This window comes from Poecile atricapillus, chromosome 1 (genome assembly GCF_030490865.1).
Source record: "Poecile atricapillus isolate bPoeAtr1 chromosome 1, bPoeAtr1.hap1, whole genome shotgun sequence".
NCBI lineage: Eukaryota > Metazoa > Chordata > Aves > Passeriformes > Paridae > Poecile > Poecile atricapillus.
Genome location: NC_081249.1, coordinates 1,118,469 through 1,140,295, shown reverse-complemented (window position 1 = coordinate 1,140,295; position 21,827 = coordinate 1,118,469). Strand labels below are relative to the sequence as shown.

The 21,827-nt window shown below is 45.1% G+C and overlaps 1 protein-coding gene across 1 annotated transcript; it reads right to left on the bottom strand.

Moving 5' to 3' along the window:
- Positions 1–927: 927 nt before the first annotated feature.
- LOC131581241 (interferon gamma receptor 2-like) lies at positions 928–21,827 on the bottom strand. Its single transcript, XM_058843308.1, has 8 exons — positions 21,573–21,827; positions 16,676–16,802; positions 12,310–12,482; positions 9,959–10,107; positions 8,863–9,016; positions 8,027–8,181; positions 2,677–3,511; positions 928–2,049 (listed from the first exon to the last, which is right to left on the bottom strand). The coding sequence occupies exons 1-7, from the start codon at positions 21,718–21,720 to the stop codon at positions 3,353–3,355; spliced, it is 1,065 nt and encodes a 354-aa protein (XP_058699291.1). The 5' UTR covers positions 21,721–21,827; the 3' UTR covers positions 928–2,049; positions 2,677–3,352.

The window sequence follows — 21,827 nt, the reverse complement described above, 5'->3', positions numbered from 1 at the left end:
AGTTAAAATGTATTTATCTCTTACATTTTATGGCTGTTTCCATTAATGAATTATTGAAATCCAGTTTCATCTCAGTGGAGTGAAACAGAAAGTGAGGCTGAGGATGTTTCTTATCCCTGGAGTGTTCCTGTAGATCCATTTGCTGGGGGTGAGTCCTTCTCACGAGTTCTCTGTGGTTTTTGTAGCATTTGCCTCTCCCCTGAGTCCCAAGGCTTTTACAGCTCCCCAAATCAAGGCTGCTGCCTCAGTGGTGTCAGAGCTGAGTGGAAATGCAGTGCTGGTGACTGGAAACTCTTTGTCACCTTCTCCAGGTGGGAATTGCTGCAGGGGCAGGAGCTCTGGAGCTGTCCTGGCTGCAGTAACCCCATCCCCCTGGCTGGAATTCCAGAAAGCTGCAATAAAAGTGAACTCAGTGCCCAAAACCGTGAATTCCCAGGGAAATTGTACAGGAACTCACCTTGGCACAAGGCTTGCACCACCCAGTAAAACCAGGCTTTGTCTTCAGGCCTGGCAGCTTTCCTGCCCAGGAGCTTGGGACTGTTTGTTGGATTCTTTAGGAAGTCAGGAAGGAGCGTGGCCTGGAACTAATCCTGTAACAACTCCCAGTGCCAGGATCTTCTGCCTGGACTTGGAACCTGAACATGCAAGCCAGGCTGGGAGAGCCAGGAATGTTCACCAGGACAGGAGAAGCTCCAGGGAGAGCTCAGAGCCCCTTGCAGGGCCTGAAGGGGCTCCAGGAGAGCTGGAGAGGGACTGGGGACAAGGGCTGCAGGAATTGCCAGGAGCCAGGGAATGGCTGCCAGTGCCAGGGGACACTTTACACTTGGCACAAACCAAGGGGACAGGGAGGGCTCAGTGACAACAACCCTGGAGTTACTCCCAGAAAACGCTTTTTAATTGTTTGTGTAAAAATATTTAACAAGCCAATCCAGGACAGTGTTTATTCAGGAATACACACAGGACAGCAGTCCAGGGTTTATTCAGGAATACACACAGATACTCCCAGGAGCTTTTAACCTTATTTCTGGGTGAGTTTGGTTGTTCCTTTTTATGAGCTGTGCCCTTTGTTCCCAGCCCAGCCTCAGAGTGTGGGTGATTAAAGCAGGCCTGGTGCTGATGTGACCATTCCCACATGAGTCAGCCTTCCCTGAAATCCCTTGTCAGCAGCCTGGCTGATCCCAAGGGATGAGATCTGTTTTAAGGAACCTGATGAAGCTTTTGGCAGCTGCTGGAAAGGCTGAGACAGTGGCACCAGCTTTGCCAGGGCCTTCCAACCAGCCACTTCCAAACAAAAACCCCACATTTCTTACTGCTTTTTTTTAAACAATTCATATCAATTTTCTGGTATCAAACCCCAGAAAAAAAACCCAAAAAACAAACCAAACAACTCCATCTTTTTACTACAGAAGAGGTTCATTTGTTCTTTGTGCTTTATTGGACACTCCAGACCCCACTGGGGGTGATGTGGGATTTAACTTGGGCTCTTCTGCTTTAAGGCACTAAAACCAGAAAACTCTGGTGTCAACAGGAGCTTTTAGTGTGTGACAGTGACTGATACAGGCTGTAAAAAACTCGGAGCAAAATTCTTCTCAGGTCCTTTGTGGTGTGCAGGGCCCTGGGCTGGCTGCAGGAGCAGATTAATGCTTCCAGGAGGCTGGCAGGAGGCAGATATGAGCTGACCTCTCTGGGAGGGGTTCTTGGCACAGCCTCATCCCAAGGAAAGTACCTACAAATTTCTTTATAGTTTGTGCTGCACTTGAAATGATTCAGGAAAGCAGACTGGAGTGGCTAGAATGGGAGTATTATTGCAAAACCAGCAGAAATGGAATTTACACTGCAACTCTTCACTCCCTGGAAAGTCCCAGGTTATCCCACATCAATAAAGTGCTATTATTCCTCCAAGCTGGAGTGGGAATTTACCCCTTTTATCCACCTGTCTGCAGGCAGTTTAGTGTTCCTTTCCTTTCCCTTCCACACTCCCTCTTCCCAGTGCTTTTGGCAGAGCGAGGAGCGGGAGGAGCTGGGCAGAGGCCCCTGGAGCATCAGGATCTGTGTTCAGGATTGTCCTGTGATCCCAGGATCTCTGTTCAGGGCTGTCCTGTGATCCCAGGATCTGTGATCAGGATTGTCCTGTGATCCCAGGATCTGTGATCAGGATTGTCCTGTGATCCCAGGATCTGTGTTCAGGATTATCCTGTGATCCCAGGCTCCCTGTTCAGGATTATCCTGTGATCCCAGGATCTGTGTTCAGCATTGTCCTGTGATCCCAGGATCTGTGTTCAGGATTGTCCTGTGATCCCAGGATCTGTGTTCAGGATTATCCTGTGATCCCAGGATCTGTGTTCAGGATTATCCTGTGATCCCAGGATCATCCTGTGATCCCAGGATCTGTGTTCAGGATTATCCTGTGATCCCAGGATCTGTGTTCAGGATTGTCCTGTGATCCCAGGATCTGTGTTCAGGATTATTCTATGATCCCAGGATTTGTGTTCAGGATTATCCTGTGATCCCAGGATCTGTGTTCAGGATTATCCTGTGATCCCAGGATCTGTGTTCAGGATTATCCTGTGATCCCAGGCTCCCTGTTCAGGATTATCCTGTGATCCCAGGCTCCCTGTTCAGGATTATCCTGTGATCCCAGGCTCCCTGTTCAGGATTATCCTGTGATCCCAGGACCTGTGTTCAGGATTATCCTGTGATCCCAGGATCTGTGTTCAGGATTATCCTGTGATCCCAGGATCTGTGTTCAGGATTATCCTGTGATCCCAGGATCTGTGTTCAGGATTATCCTGTGATCCCAGGATCTGTGTTCAGGATTGTCCTGTGATCCCAGGATCTGTGTTCAGGATTATTCTATGATCCCAGGATTTGTGTTCAGGATTATCCTGTGATCCCAGGCTCCCTGTTCAGGATTATCCTGTGATCCCAGGATTTGTGTTCAGGATTATCCTGTGATCCCAGGCTCCCTGTTCAGGATTATCCTGTGATCCCAGGACCTGTGTTCAGGATTATCCTGTGATCCCAGGATCTGTGTTCAGGATTATCCTGTGATCCCAGGATCTGTGTTCAGCATTGTCCTGTGATCCCAGGATCTGTGTTCAGGATTATCCTGTGATCCCAGGATCTGTGTTCAGGATTATCCTGTGATCCCAGGATTTGTGTTCAGGATTATCCTGTGATCCCAGGATCTGTGTTCAGGATTATCCTGTGATCCCAGGATCTGTGTTCAGGATTATCCTGTGATCCCAGGCTCCCTGTTCAGGATTATCCTGTGATCCCAGGCTCCCTGTTCAGGGCTGTCCTGCCAGCAGCCATGGGAGCAGCGTCTGGCCAGTCCTGGGGCAGGTGCCACTCACTGGGGTGTCCCCTCAGTGTCCCCCCTGTCCCTGGAGGTGTTGGGTGAAGGATCCTCATCCTCCAGGCCATTTCCTTCTCCAACCACCAGGGCCTGGGGCTCCTCCTCAGCAGGACTGTACAGCTCCAAGCCAGACAAGCCAGGGTCCCTCAGGAACTGGAAAAAAACACAAACCACCAGGTTTAGCTCCCTGTTAGAAACCCCAGAACAAATTGTTCCAGCCCAGAACCCACAGCAGGAGCTGCTACCTGGATATTCCATCCTGGGCTTCCTTGAGACTACACTAAACAAAGAGAATGTTTCAAAAACCCCTTATTTATTTTCCCTGTGGGGGAAAATAAATAAATTACCCCTCCAATACCCCTTCAAGTGAGGTAAAGCAGCTGCAGCTCCTGGTTGCGTGTTTGGTTGTTGTTTTTAAATAAATTTTGGGCAATCTTTCCATGCCAGTGGGAGCTGCAGCTTCTGCTGTCACCAGCAATCCTGACATTCTGCCCATGCAGCCACCCTTGATTTCCCCTTCCCTCCAAAACTCACTCAGCAGCTCTCCAAGGGCAATAAATCCAACAAAGGGTGGTAATTAATGCAAGCAGCTTTAAAAAAAAGTGATTTTAGAAAGATGAAATCTGAGGTTTCAATTAAAGCTCCACTTTCTCTGCAGTCACAACAAGGCTAATGAGGTTAATGAGGGTTCCTTTTCCAAAAACCCAAATGGATCCAGCTCCAGACAGGAGCAAACCTCAGCCTGGCTTTCCTGCTCCCTGGAACTCAGATCCTGCTGGGAATGGGAGAAACCACTGGAGTTCCCACAGAAATGCCTTCAGAGCCTCAGCATCCCCCCCTGGGGCTGCCAGGAGAGGCCCCAGGATCCTTTTTAGGAATTCACTTTATAATCATCCTCCCAGATCCCTTCTTTTCCTTTTTCTCCTATCCCAGGCTGATCTCTTTCAGGAATTCACTTTATAAACATCCTGCCAGATAATTTCTTTTCCTTCTTCTCCTATCCCAGGCTGAGCCTTTTTAGGAATTCACATTATAATCATCCTCCCAGATCCCTTCTTTTCCTTCTTCTCCTATCCCAGGCTGGTCCCTTTTAAAAATCCACATTTTAAACACTCTGCCAATTCCCTTCTTCTCCTATCCCAGGCTGATCCTGCTAGAAATTCACATTATAAACATCCTGCCAGTTCCCTTTTCCTTCTTCTCTATCCCAGGCTGATCCTGTTTAGAAATTCAATTTATAATCATTCTGCCAGATCATTTCTTTTCCTTCTTCTATCCCAGGCTGATCCTTTTTAGGAATTCACTTTATAAACATCCTGCCAGATCATTTCTTCTCCTATCCTAGGCTGATCCTGTTTAGAAATTCACATTATAAACATCCTGCCAGTTCCCTTTTCCTTCTTCTCCTGTTCCAGGCTGATTCCTTTTAGAAATCCACATTTTAAACACTCTGCCAATTCCCTTCTTTTCCTATCCCAGGCTGATCCTGCTAGAAATTCACATTATAATCATCCTGCCAGATAATTTCTTTTCCTATCCCAGGCTGATCCTGTTTAGAAATTCACATGATAAACATCCTGCCAGTTCCTTTTTCCTTCTTCTCCTATCCCAGGCTGATCCCTTTTAAAAATCCACATTTTAAATACTCTGCCAATTCCCTTCTTTTCCTTCTTTTCCTGTTCCAGGCTGATCCCTTTTAAAAATCCCCATTTTAAACACTCTGCCCTTTTCCTGGCAGTGTCCTGCCCCATCCCAGGCCCTGCTGTGCAGAGGGATCCACTTTTGCTGCTCATTAATCTGGAAAATTCCCCAGAGCACAGGCTGAGCCTCAGGCCTTGCAGGTCCTTTGCACTGTTGGAATATCCTGCATAATTCCTTTTTTTATTATTATTTTAATACCCAGAACAAGTTTTTTATTATTAAGACCCTGTACAGTTATTTTTGGAAGTATTTTAAAACCCAGACCAATTATTTTTTAACTATTTTAATACTCCCATACAAGGACTTTCTTAATATTTTATTACCATCTACAAGGATGATACTATTATTATTATTATTATTATTATTATTATTATTATTATTATTATTATTATTATTATATTTTATTATTTTTACTATTTTTACTATTACTATTATTACTATTATTATTCTCAGACTTTCTTAATATTTTATTACCATCTACAAGGATGATATTATTATTATTACTATTACTATTACTATTATTACTATTATTACTATTATTATTATTCTCAGAGCAAGGAATTTTTTACTATTTTAATACCCTATACAAGGATTATTTTATTACTATTAACAACCTGCACAAACATATTTTTTTACTACATTAATACTCTGTACTAAGATTTTTTTTACTGTTTTCATACCCTGTACAAGGATTTTAAAGTTATTATTATTTCAATACACTGTACAAGGATATTTTACTATTTTATCATACTCACAAGCATTTTTTTACTCTTTTAATACCCTGCACAATTATTTTTTAATTATTTTAATACTTTGTATACAATTAATTTTTTAGATCTTTTAACACCCTACACAATTATTTTACTGTTTTAATACCCCACACAAGGTTTTTTTACTATATTAATACCCTGTACAAAGACTTTTTTTACTATTTAATACCCTGCATGAATATATTTTACTATTTTAATATACTTACAGGGATTTTTTACTCTTAATACCCTGCACAATTGTTTGTTAATTATTTTAATATCTTCTACAAGGAGTTTTAAAATATTTTAATACTGTAAACAATTTTTTTACTATTTCAATACCCTGCACAAGGATTTTTTTTACTATTTTAATACCCTGAACAAGGATATTTTATATTTTAATATAATTACATGGATTTTTTAATTATTATTATTTTAATACCTTGCACAAGGATTTCTTTACTATTTTAATACCCTGTACAAAGATATTTTACTATTTTAATATAATTACAGGGATTTATTTTTTTACTATTTTAATCATTGCAAAAGGATTTTTTTCTTTATTTTAATATCTTGCACAAGGATTTTTTTTTCCTTTATTTTAATATCTTGCACAAGGATTTTTTTTTCTTTATTTTAATACCTTGCACAAGGAGTTTTTTAGTATTTTACCCTGTACAAAGATATTTTACTATTTTAATATAATTACAGGGATTTTTTTTACACTATTTTAATAATTGCAAAAGGATTTTTTTCTTTATTTTAATACCTTGCACAAGGAGTTTTTTACTATTTTAATACCCTGTACAAAGATATTTTATTATTTTAATATAATTACAGGGATTTTTTTAACACTATTTTAATCATTGCAAAAGGATTTTTTTTCTTTATTTTAATACCTTGCACAAGGATTTTTTTTAGTATTTTAATATAATTACAGGGATTTATTTTTTTACTATTTTAATCATTGTATAAGGATTTTTTTTCTTTATTTGAATACCCTACACAAGGAATTTTTTTCTTTATTTTAATACCATGCACAAGGATTTCTTTACTATTTTAATACCCTGTACAGAGATATTTTACTTTTTCAATATAATTATAGGGATTTTATTTTTAGTATTTTAATCATTGTATAAGGATTTTTTTTCTTTATTTAAATACCCTGCACAAGGGGTTTTTTTTCTTTATTTTAATATCTTGCACAAGGATTTTTTCTCTTTATTTTAATACCTTGCACAAGGAGTTTTTTACTATTTTAATCATTGCACAAGGATTTTTTTCTTTATTTAAATACCCTGCACAAGGAGTTTTTTCTTTATTTTAATACCCTGCACAGGGATATTTTTTCTTTATTTTAATACCTTGCACAAAGATTCTTTTTTGCCATTTTAACCCAACACACATGGATTTTTTTTCCCTAAATGAGATGCACTTCACTTGACAAGTGACCCCTATGAAATGCCAGCTGAGGAAACACAAAGACAGAAAATTATTTACTCTGGCTACAAAACCCTGGGAATTCCCTTCCAGAACCACAGGACTGTGACAGACACAAAATATTCACCTCCACGAGCTGCACACAAATAAAAGCTTTAAAGAATTTTATGCTGAATAGGAAGTTTTATATCAAAACTTGGCTTAGGGGCTGCTTCTTGTGCCAGGATAAAAGAGGAAGACGAGCAGGACTGAAACCACTGCTTTAGCCCAGAAATGTCTGAGCTACCAGCAGGAAAATGTCCCAGGGTGAGATTTTCATCTCAGTCCTGATAAAAAACAAAAGAGGAACTGCCCAGGAACGTCCCCTTGAGATCATCCTGAGGCGTCAAAACAAGCAATCGAGGTTTGTAAATTAAAAATAATCTGATTTTGCTTTTCCAGATCCTATTCCTGCCTCCAGTCCTTGTGCCACAAAAGCTCTGTGGCCCCAGTGAGCCCCAGTTTGAGGCTGAGAGGAGCAAGGGAAGAGGAAGAGGAAGCAGGATCAGCCAGGCTTTTCCAGGAAAGCACAGCCAGGGTTGTGTCCCAGGGCACAGGAAAGACCCTTGAGCTCAGAAAAGAGGAAAGAAGTGGGAGATGACAATCAGAAAAGGCACATTTTGACACATCACGTCTTCATCTCTATGTTCATCTCATCTCTGTTCAGCAGCAACTGCTTTTGGGGATGTTCCCCATGAGTTTCTCTTCTACAGGAGAAGCCCTGAAGGTCCCCACGTACCTCCCTGAAGTGTGATGGGATTTGCAGGGGTGGCTGAGCCCAATATTTGATTTTTTGGTGGTACTTCCACAGAAGCAGCAAAGCATATGTCACTGGGGGCACGAAGAGTAAGGCCAGGACAAACAGGAGGATGATGTGCACAGCTTGGGTTGCCTCTGGAAAAGAAGGAAAAACATCCAAATACATATGAAAGGTTCATATTTATGGAATTAAGGAATGGGTTGGGTTGGGAGGGACCTTAAAGCTCCCCCCCAGCCATGGCAGGGACACCTCCCACTGTCCCAGGTGCTCCCAATGTCCAGCCTGGCCTTGGGCACTGCCAGGGATCCAGGGGCAGCCCCAGCTGCTCTGGCAATTCCATCCCAGCCCCTGCCCACCCTGCCAGGGAACAATTCCTGCCCAAGATCCCATCAAATCCTACTCTGAAGCCATTCCCTGGCTCCTGGCAATTCCTGCAGCCCTTGGCCCCAGTCCCTCTCCAGCTCTCCTGGAGCCCCTTCAGGCCCTGCAAGGGGCTCTGAGCTCTCCCTGGAGCTTCTCCTCTCCAGCTGAGCACCCCCAGCTCTCCCAGCCTGGCTCCAGCCCTGGGATCAATCCATTATCCCATTTTACAGCAGGATTATGAAGGAAAAGGAGAAAGGGCTGGGTACCACCCAGACCTTCCATCCCTGGCTAAAAATCCCTGATTCTTTTGGCACTAATGCCAAGGGTGAGCTGCCCGTGGTGCTCTCAGCATTCCTGACAGGAATTCCCCTGGAAAGGACCAGTCCAGGTGACCCAGGACTTGTGTTCCACCCCATCCCACTCCAGACAAAAATCCCATTCCCATTCCATACCACTGAGGGCAGTTCTGTGACACTCTGGGACACTCTGCTGTCCCTGTAAGAAGTGACCTGAGTAGACCTTCAGCTGCACTTGAACACTGAAGCAATAAAGTGTTGATTCCTTTAGATTTCCAATCTGGAATAGTGTCTTGCTTCCACTTAGCTTCTGTTGAAAAGACACACACAACAAAAAAAGGTGTTACTGTAAAATCCAGACTGGTTTTCAACAAAAAAATCCCTCTCCCCATTTAAGTTTCTCATTCAAGAAACCCAGATTTTATTTTTCCTCACTCAGCTTTCCCAAATAACAGAAGCAGTCGAATAATTCAGGGTTTTTTTGGGAGTTTTGATGCAGCTTTTGCAGGGAGCAAAACCCAGGGAAGGGGAAAATGAAACCACTCTGACTCCTTTCCTGGTTCTGAGCAGAAGGTGTTCTGTGTGTGACAAAAACACACATTGCTGCAAGGCAGGAAGGAAGTGGAAACAATTTACCAATTTACCCAAGACTTTGAAGCAAAAGGAGGTTTTAAAGAAATTATTTTTTTCACTTCTGTTTTTTTTTAAGTGTTTGACTTCAGACTGACGTCATTTAGAAGATTCTTCCTCTTTTTTTTTTTTTAATTTCTTTTTTTTTTTTTTTAAGCCAGACTCAATATCTCCCCTGCACCTCTGGGGCACAGGCAACACATGATGATCCCAAAAACTCAGAGCCTCAGGATGAACAGGACCAGCTCATCCCAGCATGTTCCTGGCAAAAACCTCCTCTGCCTGCCCTGGGATCAGGCACATCAGGCCCCAGCACAGCAAAAGGAGGAGGGAGATTCCAGAGTTTTCCAAATTGCCTGAGCAAACTGTGGAATCAAAAGTCACCTTTGGCACCAGTTCTCTCCCTGGATCTGCAGAGGGGTTTAATCCCTTTCCACCCAAAGGAAAGGTTTCCAGGTTTGGAATCCTTGTGCCAGAAGCCTTTTCCCAGGAGCCCACCTGGTGACCCTGGCTGGACACAAAATCCAGGGATTTTCTGCCCCCATCTGCTGTCCTGCCAAGGGACACTGACCCCCATCCCTCAGTCCCCAGGCAGGAAGGACAAACTGGGGAGAATCCTTACTTGTTTTATAGCACTGGTTGTGTTCTCCCAGTAGGACACGTGGTACTGGACGAGGTCCCCAGGCTCGGGGGTGAAGGGGGAGCTGATGCTGAGGAGCAGAGAGTCGGGGCTGCTGCTCACACCGTTCACCCTGGGGGGACCCAGAGTGGCTGAAAGCAAACAGAGAGAGCAGAGAATCAATCCCTGGGCTGCACAGCTGCCTCCAGCTCCACACAATCCCAGGATCCCTGGTGCTGGCAAAGCCCTCCCAGCCCATGGAGTCCCAGCTGTGCCCGATGCCCACCTTGTCCCCAGGGCAGAGCCCTGAGTGCCACGTCCAGCCCTTCCTTGGGCACCTCCAGGGATGGGCACTGCAAAGCTCCCTGGGCAGCCCCTGCCAAGGCCTGAGCTCCCTTTCCATGGGCAAATTCCTGCTGCTGTCCACCCTGAGCCTCCCCTGGCCCAGCCTGAGGCCTGAGCTCTCCTCCTGTCCCTGTTCCCTGGCAGCAGAGCCCGACCCCCCCGGCTGTCCCCTCCTGCCAGGGACTTGTGCAGAGCCACAAGGGCCCCCTGAGCCTCCTTTGCTCCAGGCTGAGCCCCTTTCCCAGCTCCCTCAGCCCCTCCTGGGGCTCCAGACCCTTCCCAGCTCCGTTCCCTGCCCTGGACACTCTCAGCAAACAGCTCAAGTATCAACAGCTTTTGTTCAAGAAAGGGAAAGCATTTCCTCATCTACTTCATGCATTTACAGTATTTGCTTAATTTTTCCGGGCAATTCGGTAAATATTAACCAAAAGTAAATGCATGGAAGCATCTCAGTTGATCTGCAGTTACTGGCCATAAAATCATTATCTTTGAATCTTCCATGCTCCCCAAAACCCACTGTCTGCTCCCTAGATGGGAAGAGGAAAAAGGAGTTTTTCCCTTCTTGATTTGATGTCCCCATGTGTCCATTAGGATAATGGTGACATTCTGTGAAGTGCCCCAGGGTGTAGATCATGGAAAACCCCGAGAGTGCTCTCAGGAGTGTTCATTTACAGCAAAAATCACTCCTTGCATGCACCAGTTCCTCACTGTGCCTCAAATCCAGCCACTCTGATCCAAGCACCGAAGGAGGAGCCATGGAGTTGTTTTTTGGGAGCTGACACAAGAATGACCCCATTCCTCCTCTCCCACCCCAAGCCTCTGCCTTGTCCCACACTCCTGAGGATCCCACTCCCAGTCCTGTGGGACAACACAGACACTCAACACTTGGACACCAGGAAACCCAATCAGTCAAAACAGCTTTCTGTGAATTGCTGTGTTACCAGCTCTTCAAATTCCTTCTGCAGGTGAGATTTGCTGTCCATATTCTTAGGGAGAGGAGGAAAGGGAGTTTTATCATATTATCAACACTAAGAGAATTGTACAATATTAATTTTTTGGTCTTGAAAGGCAATCTTCCTAGAAAAGCGACTAAAAACTTGTGCCTTATTATCAGGAGACCCATCCTTGCAGCTCAAACTCCCCCAGTCAGTCCTGGGTGAAATACAAAACAGGAAAAGCATTCCTGCACTGTCTGTTGGGATGGGTTAGGTGATTCCTCCTTGCTTCCCCCAGGTTCCCCATCGGTGCAGGACTCAGGCACCTCCTCACTCTGCTGCCAGACAAAATCCAGATTTAGAACCAGGGGAAATCTCAGACTCTGGAGCCTGGACCATGATCGCCCCTGAGCTCTGCTAAGTTCCCACTTCAAAGCTACTTTTTTTTTTATCCTGAACATTGACTTTTTCCTAATCCTAAAAGCAAGGCAAGGAGCAGATGCCAGGACAGCAGCAGCACACTTATTCACACCAGAGCAGCTGGGGCTGCCCCTGGATCCCTGGCAGTGCCCAAGGCCAGGCTGGACATTGGGAGCAGCTGGGACAGTGGGAGGTGTCCCTGCCATGGCAGAGGTGGCTCTGGGTGGGCTCTGAGGTCCCTCCCAACCCAAACCTTGTGTGATTTAAAGTATGGCCTTGCCACTTCTACACTGCAGCAAAAACAATTTATACTTATCTGAACAATTTATATTTATCTAAACCATTTATTCCCATGAGGACAGTTCATCACTACAATTTATCAGGCCAGTTGATGTTTATCAGCAAAGGGATCTGTCCAGCAGAAAGAGGTGGTTTTGCCACAAACCTGAGAGTTTGTGTGTGGGGAAATGAGAAGGTGGAAAACCCTCCAGCACAAGAACACTGTGGAAGCATCCTTGGAAGGCTCAACCACCCCGGAAGGCTCAGCCTTTCCTCTGGTGCCACCCGGGAGAGCAGAGCAGAACCAAACCCTGGGGAGCCTTTGTGGAGCTGCAGAGCCACAGATATCCCCAGAGAACCCCCAGGAACACTCACTGTTCATCTCTGCCACGAAGGGAGGTGTGAGCACCCAGGGCGAGGCCAGGGCGCCCAGCTCGGCCCTGACGCGCAGCACGACCGTCCAGCGCCGCCGCAGCTCCGGGGGGAACCTGCACTGGGGCTGGGGGCTCCCAGCACAGCCCATCCCGCTCCACTCCTGGAAAAAACCTCTGCAGGGCACAGCAAACACAGTCACACACAGCTGGGGCTGAGCCTGACACACACAGAGTGTGCTCTTGGCTCTGACACCTGGCCTGGGGTCACTGTGATACTGGTATCCTCAAATTTCCTGTGCCTCTGTGTCCTGGGGTCACTTTATGGTGTTTGCATCCCCAAATTTCCTGTGCCTCTGTGTCCTGGGGTCACTTTATGATACTGGTATCCCCAAATTCCCTGTGCCTCTGTGTCCTGGGGTCACTTTATGGTGTTTGTATCCTCAAATTTCCTGTGCCTCTGTGTCCTGGGGTCACTTTATGGTGTTGGTATCCCCAAATTTCCTGTGCCTCTGTGTCCTGGGGTCACTTTATGGTGTTGGTATCCCCAAATTTCCTGTGCCTCTGTGTCCTGGGGTCACTTTATGATACTGGTATCCCCAAATTTCCTGTGCCTCTGTGTCCTGGGGTCACTTTATGGTGTTGGTATCCCCAAATTCCCTGTGCCTCTGTGTCCTGGGGTCACTTTATGGTGTTTGTATCCCCAAATTCCCTGTGCCTCTGTGTCCTGGGGTCACTTTATGGTGTTTGTATCCCCAAATTTCCTGGTTTATGTTATATATTAAATTCTGCACCTTTAAGATTGGCTCTGAGAGCAAAGGGGAGGAAGAAGAAGCTGCAGTTTGTGTGAAAGAAAACATCACTCCCCCACATCCCGCTCCTGGACTGTGGTGTCTGCAGCATGGACAGACAGCGGGACAGAGCTTCTCTCTGGTTTTTAGTTAGTTTTAGCTAGCTGAGGCAGAGGAGTTCCCTGGACCTTTGTTTTTTCCCTTTTTCCTGGATCTGTTCAAACCTGTTTTGGACTGAAAAACACCCTGACAAACCCCAGGAACTCACACCTGTGACCCACCTGGGCCTCGGCACTTTCCAACCCTGGAGGGATTGATAAGAACCTGAGCAAGCTGAGCTACACCACGTGAAAAGGACTTTTCTTCCTGGATTCACCATCCCATCAAACAGTGAGAGGTTTTATTGTTTAATATTATTCAATTTCTGTTAAATAAACAGCTTTTTCCACTTCTCTCCAAGGAATTTTTTTTTTTCTTTCCAAACCAGTTGTGGGGAGGGGTCATTTGAATTTTGTTTTTGGGAGATTTTCTCCCAAATTTGCCCCAAACTAGGACACTCTGAAATCCAGAACACTGAATTTCATATAACATTAAATTTATGGGTGTGTTTTCATGAAAACAACTGTTAAAGTCAGATAGAAAAGCTAAAAATGTGTGTGTAGACTAGAGAGTTTTCTTAAGTCACTGAGTGAAAAAGGTAAAGTTTAAACTAGTTTAGAAAATAGAGTATTTAAGGTGTTGTCTCTTTTCCTCCTTATTTCTTCCTCATTTTCTTCTTCTAGGAGTTTTGAGTAGTAGTAATGATTAGATAAAAAATGCAGTGCAGCACACAGGTCATTAAGTCATTAAAAAAAATAATTTGCATGTCTATTGTTAATCAGATAAAAATAGATATAAAGATGAAACTGCCACGTGGTTCAGAGCCATTTTGTGCCATCAGAGCCAAAGTGAACCAAAAGGGAAGATAAATTAAACTTGTGCAGAAGGTCTAGAAAAACCTGCCAAGTTTTGTGATAACATCCTAATAAACAAGAGAAACAAAATCCTAATGAGCTTTGGAACTTTCTTCCTGTCCCAGAGAACTGAGATAATCAGAATTTGGGAGTATTCCAAAAGAGCTCAGCTCAAAAAAGACTGAACAATCCAGGTGTGAGAAGTGCAGAAGTACAAGAAGCAAAACAAAAAAACCAAAAGTTACACTGTGGACATGATTTTCTGAACCTGAGGGAATTTTCAAGCTCTCAAACGCTGGCTGTTCCCAAGGGAAACCCTCAGGAACCCATTCTCACTGGAGGATTGTTTGTGGAATTAATTTGTGGAATTAATTTCCCAAAGCAAGGCACAGATGTTCTGAGGGTGTTTCCTCTACCAGTCAGGGTGAGCTGGTGGGAGAAGCTCATTAAAGGTTGACAAGACCCTGCAATAAAGGGTTTTTCTTGCCTCACAAAAGTGGTGTGGGTGATTTTTGGGGAGCCTCACTCTATATTTCGTGTTTTCTGTTGGGTTGGTGTCATCATAAAGGTGCACAGGCAGTAAGCAATGATAAACTCATTTATCCTATATATTTTATATATATATATATATTATATTTATTCCTATAGTTGTAAGTGAGAAACTGTATTGGGTAAGATGGTGAAGAGTCTAAAGGTGATGGGATCTTATGGAGAAAGAGCCCAGATGTTATAATAGAGTGTGTATATGTAATATGTGTGTAACAGACTGTGGGGTAAAAAGCAGACACAGCAAGGCAGAGCTTAGCAAAGTTCAGAGATTCAAAATAAACCCATGTTTATTCTGAATATTTTTTTAAATTTTAATGTAATTTAATTTAATGTTTTTTAATTTTAAAGTTATTTCTTTTGGTCTATTGGACCAAAATGTTATATCTTGCTGTTTATATATTTATTATATTTATTTATTATATATTTAATATATAATAATATATATTATTATATATAACTATAATATTAAAATAAATATATTCAATTTAATAAATAATAAACAATAAAATATTATTACTAATAAAATATTATAAATAATGGTTAAAACAATAAAATAATATGTAATGAATATAATAATATTATAAATATTATATGTTTATTTTTATATGATATAGTTATTATATTAATATATATTACCTTATTGTTTATATATTTATTATATTTAGGTATATATTTATATTATATATAAGTTTAATATAATAAAATATAATTAATCTAATAAATAATAAAATATTACTAATAAAATATTTTATATAATGGTTAAAGTAATAAATATAATATGTAATGAAAGTAATAATATTATAAGTATTATGTTTCTTTTTATATGATATATTTATTATATTATTATATATTACCTTACCTTACTGTTTATATATTTATTATATTTATGTATTATATATTTATGTTATATATAAATGTAATATCATAAAATATAATTAATCTAATAAATAATAAAATATTATTAATAAAATATTTTAAATAATGGTTAAAATAATAAATATAATATGTAATGAATGTAATAATATTATAAATATTATGTTTCTTTTTATATGATATATTTATTATATTAATATATATTACCTTACTGTTTATGTATTTATTATATTTATGTATTATATATTTATATTATATATAAATGTAATATTATCATAAAATATAATTAATCTAATAAATAACAAATAATGAAATATTATTACCAATAAAATATTATAAATAATGGTTAAAATAATAAATATAATATAATAGGAATGTAGTAATATTATAAATATGTTTATTTTTATATGATAGGTTTATTATATTAATAGATCTATTACCTTACTATTTATATATTTATTATATTTATCATATATTTTATATAAATATTATATTATAAGGATATATGATAAATACAATAAATAATAAACCATAAATAATGAAATATTACTAATACTAAATTATAAAAAATTTAAATATTGATTAAAATAAGAACTAAAAAAAATAAATATAACATGTAACTGATGTAATAATAATATAAATATATTTATTTTTATATTACATTTATATTATAATATTATAATATTATATTATCATATTATTATAATATTATTATATTATATTGTATTATATTATATTGTATTATATTGTATTATATTATATTGTATTATATTATATTATATTATATTATATTATATTATATTATATTATATTATATTATATTATATTATATTATATTATATTATATTATATTATATTATATTATATTATATTATATTATATTATATTATATTATATTATATTATATTACTGTTTATATATCTTGCTGTGTAACAAAGAAACTCATGACTACCTTGGAGCTATGACGTGTCACTCTTCCTAAACCTCACACCTTCAGACTGGAAGGATTTAAATTGGCCAGAGAGAACCAGGAAAAGCTAAAATTCCTGTGCAACATCTCTGGGTATCCTCAGGAGCTGCTCTTGGGGATACATAAAAACATCTGTGATAAAAACCATTCATTTTCAGGGTTTCTGGGGTTTTTAGAGCCGGTTGTTATTCTGGATTAGAAGAAAAGGAGTTGTTTTGAGAGCTGCTCACTCACGTTTTGTAATGGGCTGTGTATAACACCGAGCCGTTCTCCACTACAACAGGAGACCACCTCAGCACACTCTGGAAGTTGTAGGAATAAATCTCCACATTTTCTGGTGCTGGTAACTGGGGAGAAGTTTCTAAAGGAAGAAGAGGAATAAAAATAACTGCTGAAACATTCATGTGCACAGTAACCAAATTTCAGTCTCCAAATCCCACCCTCATATATTAAATTTTCACTGCTTTGCAGGTAAAACCATTTCCCCTCCTTCTCCTTCTGCTCCCAGGGCTGGCACTGGGTGGGATTTGAGGTTCTTCCCAACCCCAGCCAGTGTGGAATTCTCTGTGTCCATGAATTCCGTGGTTTTTACTCATTCCATAAAGAACATAAAGCTGAAAGTACCGAGCCCAGCACAAAACCCTAAACCCCATCCAGTCCCCCATGAAGGCAGAAAAATGAAGGTCCCAGAATCCCAGGATCACCAGGGCTGGAGGAGCCCTTCAGGATCACCCAGTCCCACCCAGCATCACCCCAAACCCTGTCCCCAAGGGCCACATCCACACTCCTCTGGGACACTCCCAGCAACTCCAGACCTCCCTGGGCAGCTCATCCCAAGGCCTGACCACTCTGTGAGGGAAGAAATGTTTCCAATCTGCAACCTGAGCCTCCCCTGATGCAATTTGAGGCCATTTCCTCTCCTCCTTTCCCTGTCCCCTCCTGCCAGGGACTTGTGCAGAGCCACAAGGGCCCCCTGAGCCTCCTTTGCTCCAGGCTGAGCCCCTTTCCCAGCTCCCTCAGGAATTCTCCAGCCCCTTCCCAGCTCCCTCAGGAATTCTCCAGACCCTTCCCAGCTCCCTCAGGAATTCTCCAGCCCCTTCCCAGCTCCCTCAGGAATTCTCCAGCCCCTTTCCCAGCTCCCTCAGGAATTCTCCAGCCCCTTCCCAGCTCCCTCAGCCCCTCCTCACAGGACATTCCTTTTTCTGGAAGGTTTTCCAGACCTTCCAAGGGTTTTTTTTTGCCGGTGATCACAGCAGCTGACCTGTTTCACTCTGCAGCTCACATTTACGGCCCTGAGTCCTTGTCCCACCCATCTGCCTCCTGCTAACCCTGAGACCCCCCCAGGAGCCACCTGGAGAAGAAAAACCCCTCAGGAACAGCAGGTGCCCCTGAAGAACCAGCTCTGCTCTGGTTCTTCATCCTGCCAGCTCTGGGCCTGGTTTCCAGGGCAGGACAGAGGGAGGAGAACGGGGAGCAGCATCTGGCCAAAGCCTGAGGGAAGAGCTGGGTGTGAAGGACAGAAAAAGGAGGAGGAGGAGGAGCAGGAAGCTGCTGGGGCCAAAAATGGACAGAGCCAGGCAGGGCAGGGAGGGAGGGCAGCCAAGCCATGGGCAAAGAGCCAGGAGGGAAATGGGGGTGGTGGAGAGGAGAAAGGGCTGAGGAGAAGGGAGGCAGCAGCTGGAGGAGACAGGAGCTGGAGACTGTGAGGAACATCAGGAGAAGAACCTCTGGAGGACAGGGCTGAGGCTCCAGCAGCTCAGGGATCACCCCAGACACATCCTGCAAGCTCCAGGGAGCAGCAGCTTCACTGTCCCGGCTGGGAGAAAGGTTTTCCTGCCCCAGGAACACTCAGTGGGCTCTTCTGGAGTGATTCCCTCACCCCATGGCAACCACAGAAGCAGGGAATGGAAGGGCCTTCACACATCACCCAGGGGACAGCATCCAGCCTGGCCTGACAAAGAACCCTGACAAAATCCCCACACCACAACAGGGAAGTTTTCACTCTGAAGAACAGAGCCTCCTCAGACACAATCTGTTAATTTTTACATCAGGGAGATCGGGAGATCAAGCACTCCGGTCAAATTCCGGCCCAGGCTTCCTTGGGAATTTGGGGTCATGTTAAAAAGTTTTGCTTTTTTTTTCATTTCCACACCAAGTTGCATTAAACCCTAAGTCCAAAATGCCAAATAATGAGTTGAGCTTTAGTTTTTCCAAGAGAAGCTGTGGCTGCTCCACTCCTGGAAGAGTCCAAGGTGGATAATTCCATAAGGTTGGAGCAATCTGGGATAGTTGAAGGTGTCCCTGCCCATGGAACAGTGTGACCTTAAACATCCCTCCCAGCCCAAGGCACTGTGTTTCTCTCAGAGCTTTAATCAGGCCTTATTTTTATTAATTGTTATTAATTTATTAATTATTAATCTATTTATTATTGTTATTAATTTCTCAGCTCTCGAGCAGTGGTCTCAGAGCACACACACTGCCTCAGGCCACAAGGGGCTTTGCAAACCTGTGGGAAATTCCTTACAGCTCCCTAAACCATTCATCCCTCAGGGGTTTTGAGGGCCCCTAAGGAACCTCCTCTTAATTCGTGAGAAATTTTCACTCTGCAGTCCCACGGATCCTTTCCTGGCCTGTCAGTGCAGGTCTGGCACGTGGTGAGATATCTCACACCATCTGTGCCCTCAGACCTCTGTCACACACTGCTGCAGCACCCAGGAGCTCTGAGAACCAAACTCCACAGCTTCCCAGCACACCTTAAATCAAGAAAAGAGCAACCAAGGGCAGGATTAGATGGGATTTGGGCAGGAATTGTTCCCTGGCAGGGTGGGCAGGGGCTGGGATGGAATTGCCAGAGCAGCTGGGGCTGCCCCTGGATCCCTGGCAGTGCCCAAGGCCAGGCTGGACATTGGGAGCTCCTGGGACAGTGGGAGGGGTCCCTGCCATGGCTGGGGTGGCTCTGGGTGGGCTCTGAGTTCCCCCCAGCCCATTCTGGGATCCCATGAGTGCACACAGTTTATTTTACATGCAGAAATGAGTCACTTCCCCTCAAAAACACTGCAGAGCTTTTCAAAGGCGCTGCAGGGCCCATCAGCTCTGCTGCCATGAGGCAGCCACGAGGCCGAGGAGCTGCTCATCGAGGGAAATCTGAATTTCTGCCAGACCCCCCCCTCTCAGGGCAGCAACTGCAGCTGCTGAAATCACACACTCAGCTTCCTACTAATCCCCAGTTTGTAAAATGACAAAACAAACACTTCAAACACAGCACCCACAGGTCCCAGTACCCTCAAAACCCCAAACCCCCTCAGCCAGGGAGGTGCCATCTTTCCTTTGCAGGTGGAGGGGGTTTTCACTGGGCTGGGTCTGTCACAGCAGCAGCCTCAGAAGGCTCAGATTGTTTTTTCCTGCCGTGCAGAGACTTCCTGATGCTTCACACCACAAGTCAGAGCTTTCACACAGCAGAGTGAGAAGCCACAAGGGCGGGCAGTGAAAGCAGCTGGGCTTGGGTGACCCACCCGTGTCCCAGCTCCTGCTGCTCCTCAGGGATTCCCAATCCCTCCCCCTGCAGCAGCCCCAAACCCTCCTGCTACACTGGCAAAACAGGAAGCTGTGCTTTGGGGGATTTTCTGTGGACTTTTGCTGTTCCAGTGCACCAAAGTGGCTTCTCATCTTGTAACCTGGGAGTGCTACCCAGAGCAGGGGATGGAATGGGAGCAGCTCCAAGGGCCTTCCCAAACCAATCCATTCTGGGATCCTGGGAGGTCCCAGGAGCTCCCTGGGAAGTCCCACGGCTGCTGATGGATGGAACTGGGCAGTGCTGGTGCAGGACACCCTGCCCTGCTTGCCTCAGTCCAGCCACGCTGGCCTGGAGAGACCAGAGAGCCCCACAGGGATCAGCAGTGCCAGGCTGGGACCAGGCCTTGGCCACCACTGGGATATGGGGTATGGGGTATGGGATATGGGGTATGGGATATGGGGTATGGGATATGGGACACAGGGCATGCAGAGCTCATGGAGAACCCGAGTGCACGTTCTGTGCACCCCTCATTCAACCCTGGAATGGTTTGGGTTGGGAGGGGTCTTAAATCTCATCTCATCCCAGCCCTGCCATGGCAGGGACACCTCCCACTGTCCCAGGAGCTCCCAATGTCCAGCCTGGCCTTGGGCACTGCCAGGGATCCAGGGGCAGCCCCAGCTGCTCTGGCAATTCCATCCCAGCCCCTGCCCACCCTGCCAGGGAACAATTCCTGCCCAAGATCCCAAGATCCAGCCCTGCCCTCTGCCACTGGCAGCCATTCCCTGGCTCCTGGCAATTCCTGCAGCCCTTGGCCCCAGTCCCTCTCCAGCTCTCCTGGAGCCCCTTCAGGCCCTGCAAGGGGCTCTGAGCTCTCCCTGGAGCTTCTCCTCTCCAGCTGAGCACCCCCAGCTCTCCCAGCCTGGCTCCAGGGGGTTCCAGCCCTGGGACACACCTGGAGCTGGGATTACTGAGCTCCAGCCCCGCCCTGGCTGCAGAACAAACTTCCCCAGCGGGACAAAGCATTTCCTAACCCTCACCCTCACCCCAGCCTCGCGTCCATGCACACATTTAATGCCCTTTGATGAAAGAACCGGTGCCACCTCCCAGCCCTCAAGCACCCCCGAGCACCGGGCGGATCCCCCGCAGCCCGGCCCGGGGCTGAGCCCCGCAACCCGCGGGGGACGGTACAGGAGCCACCGAGCGGCGACAGAGACCGGGACCGAGACCGGGACCGAGACAGAGACCGAGACAGGGACAGGGACCGGGACCGGGACCGAGACAGGGACAGGGACCGGGACCGAGACCGAGACCGAGACCGAGACCGGGACCGAGACCGGGACCGGGACCGGGACCGAGACCGGGACCGAGACAGGGACCACCCATAGCCCGCAGGCACCAAACCCCGCATCCCTCCCAAACCCTCATCCCCCCCAAACCCCGCACCCCCTAAACCCCGCATCCCCCCCAAATCCTCATACCCCCTAAACCCTCATCCCCACCAAACCCCGCATCCCCCCCAAACCCCGCATCCCCCCCAAACCCCGCACCCCCCCAAACCCTCATCCCCCCCAAACCCGCATCCCCCCCAAACCCGCATCCCCCCCAAGCCGCACCCACCTGTGGCCGCGGCCAGCGCGGGTGCCGGCAGGAGGGTCAGGAGGGTCAGGAGGGGCAGGAAGGGCAGCAGGGACAGCAGCGGTGGGGAGCGGAGCGGTGCCCGGAGCGGTGCCCGGAGCGGTGCCCGGAGCCCTGCCCGGCCCCGCATGGCCCCGTTCGGCCGCGGCTCCCCCCGGGCTGGGCCGGGCCGGGCCGGGGCTGCCGCACGCACCGACCCCGGCACTGCCACCGGCCCTGTCCCCGCCCCTGTCCCTG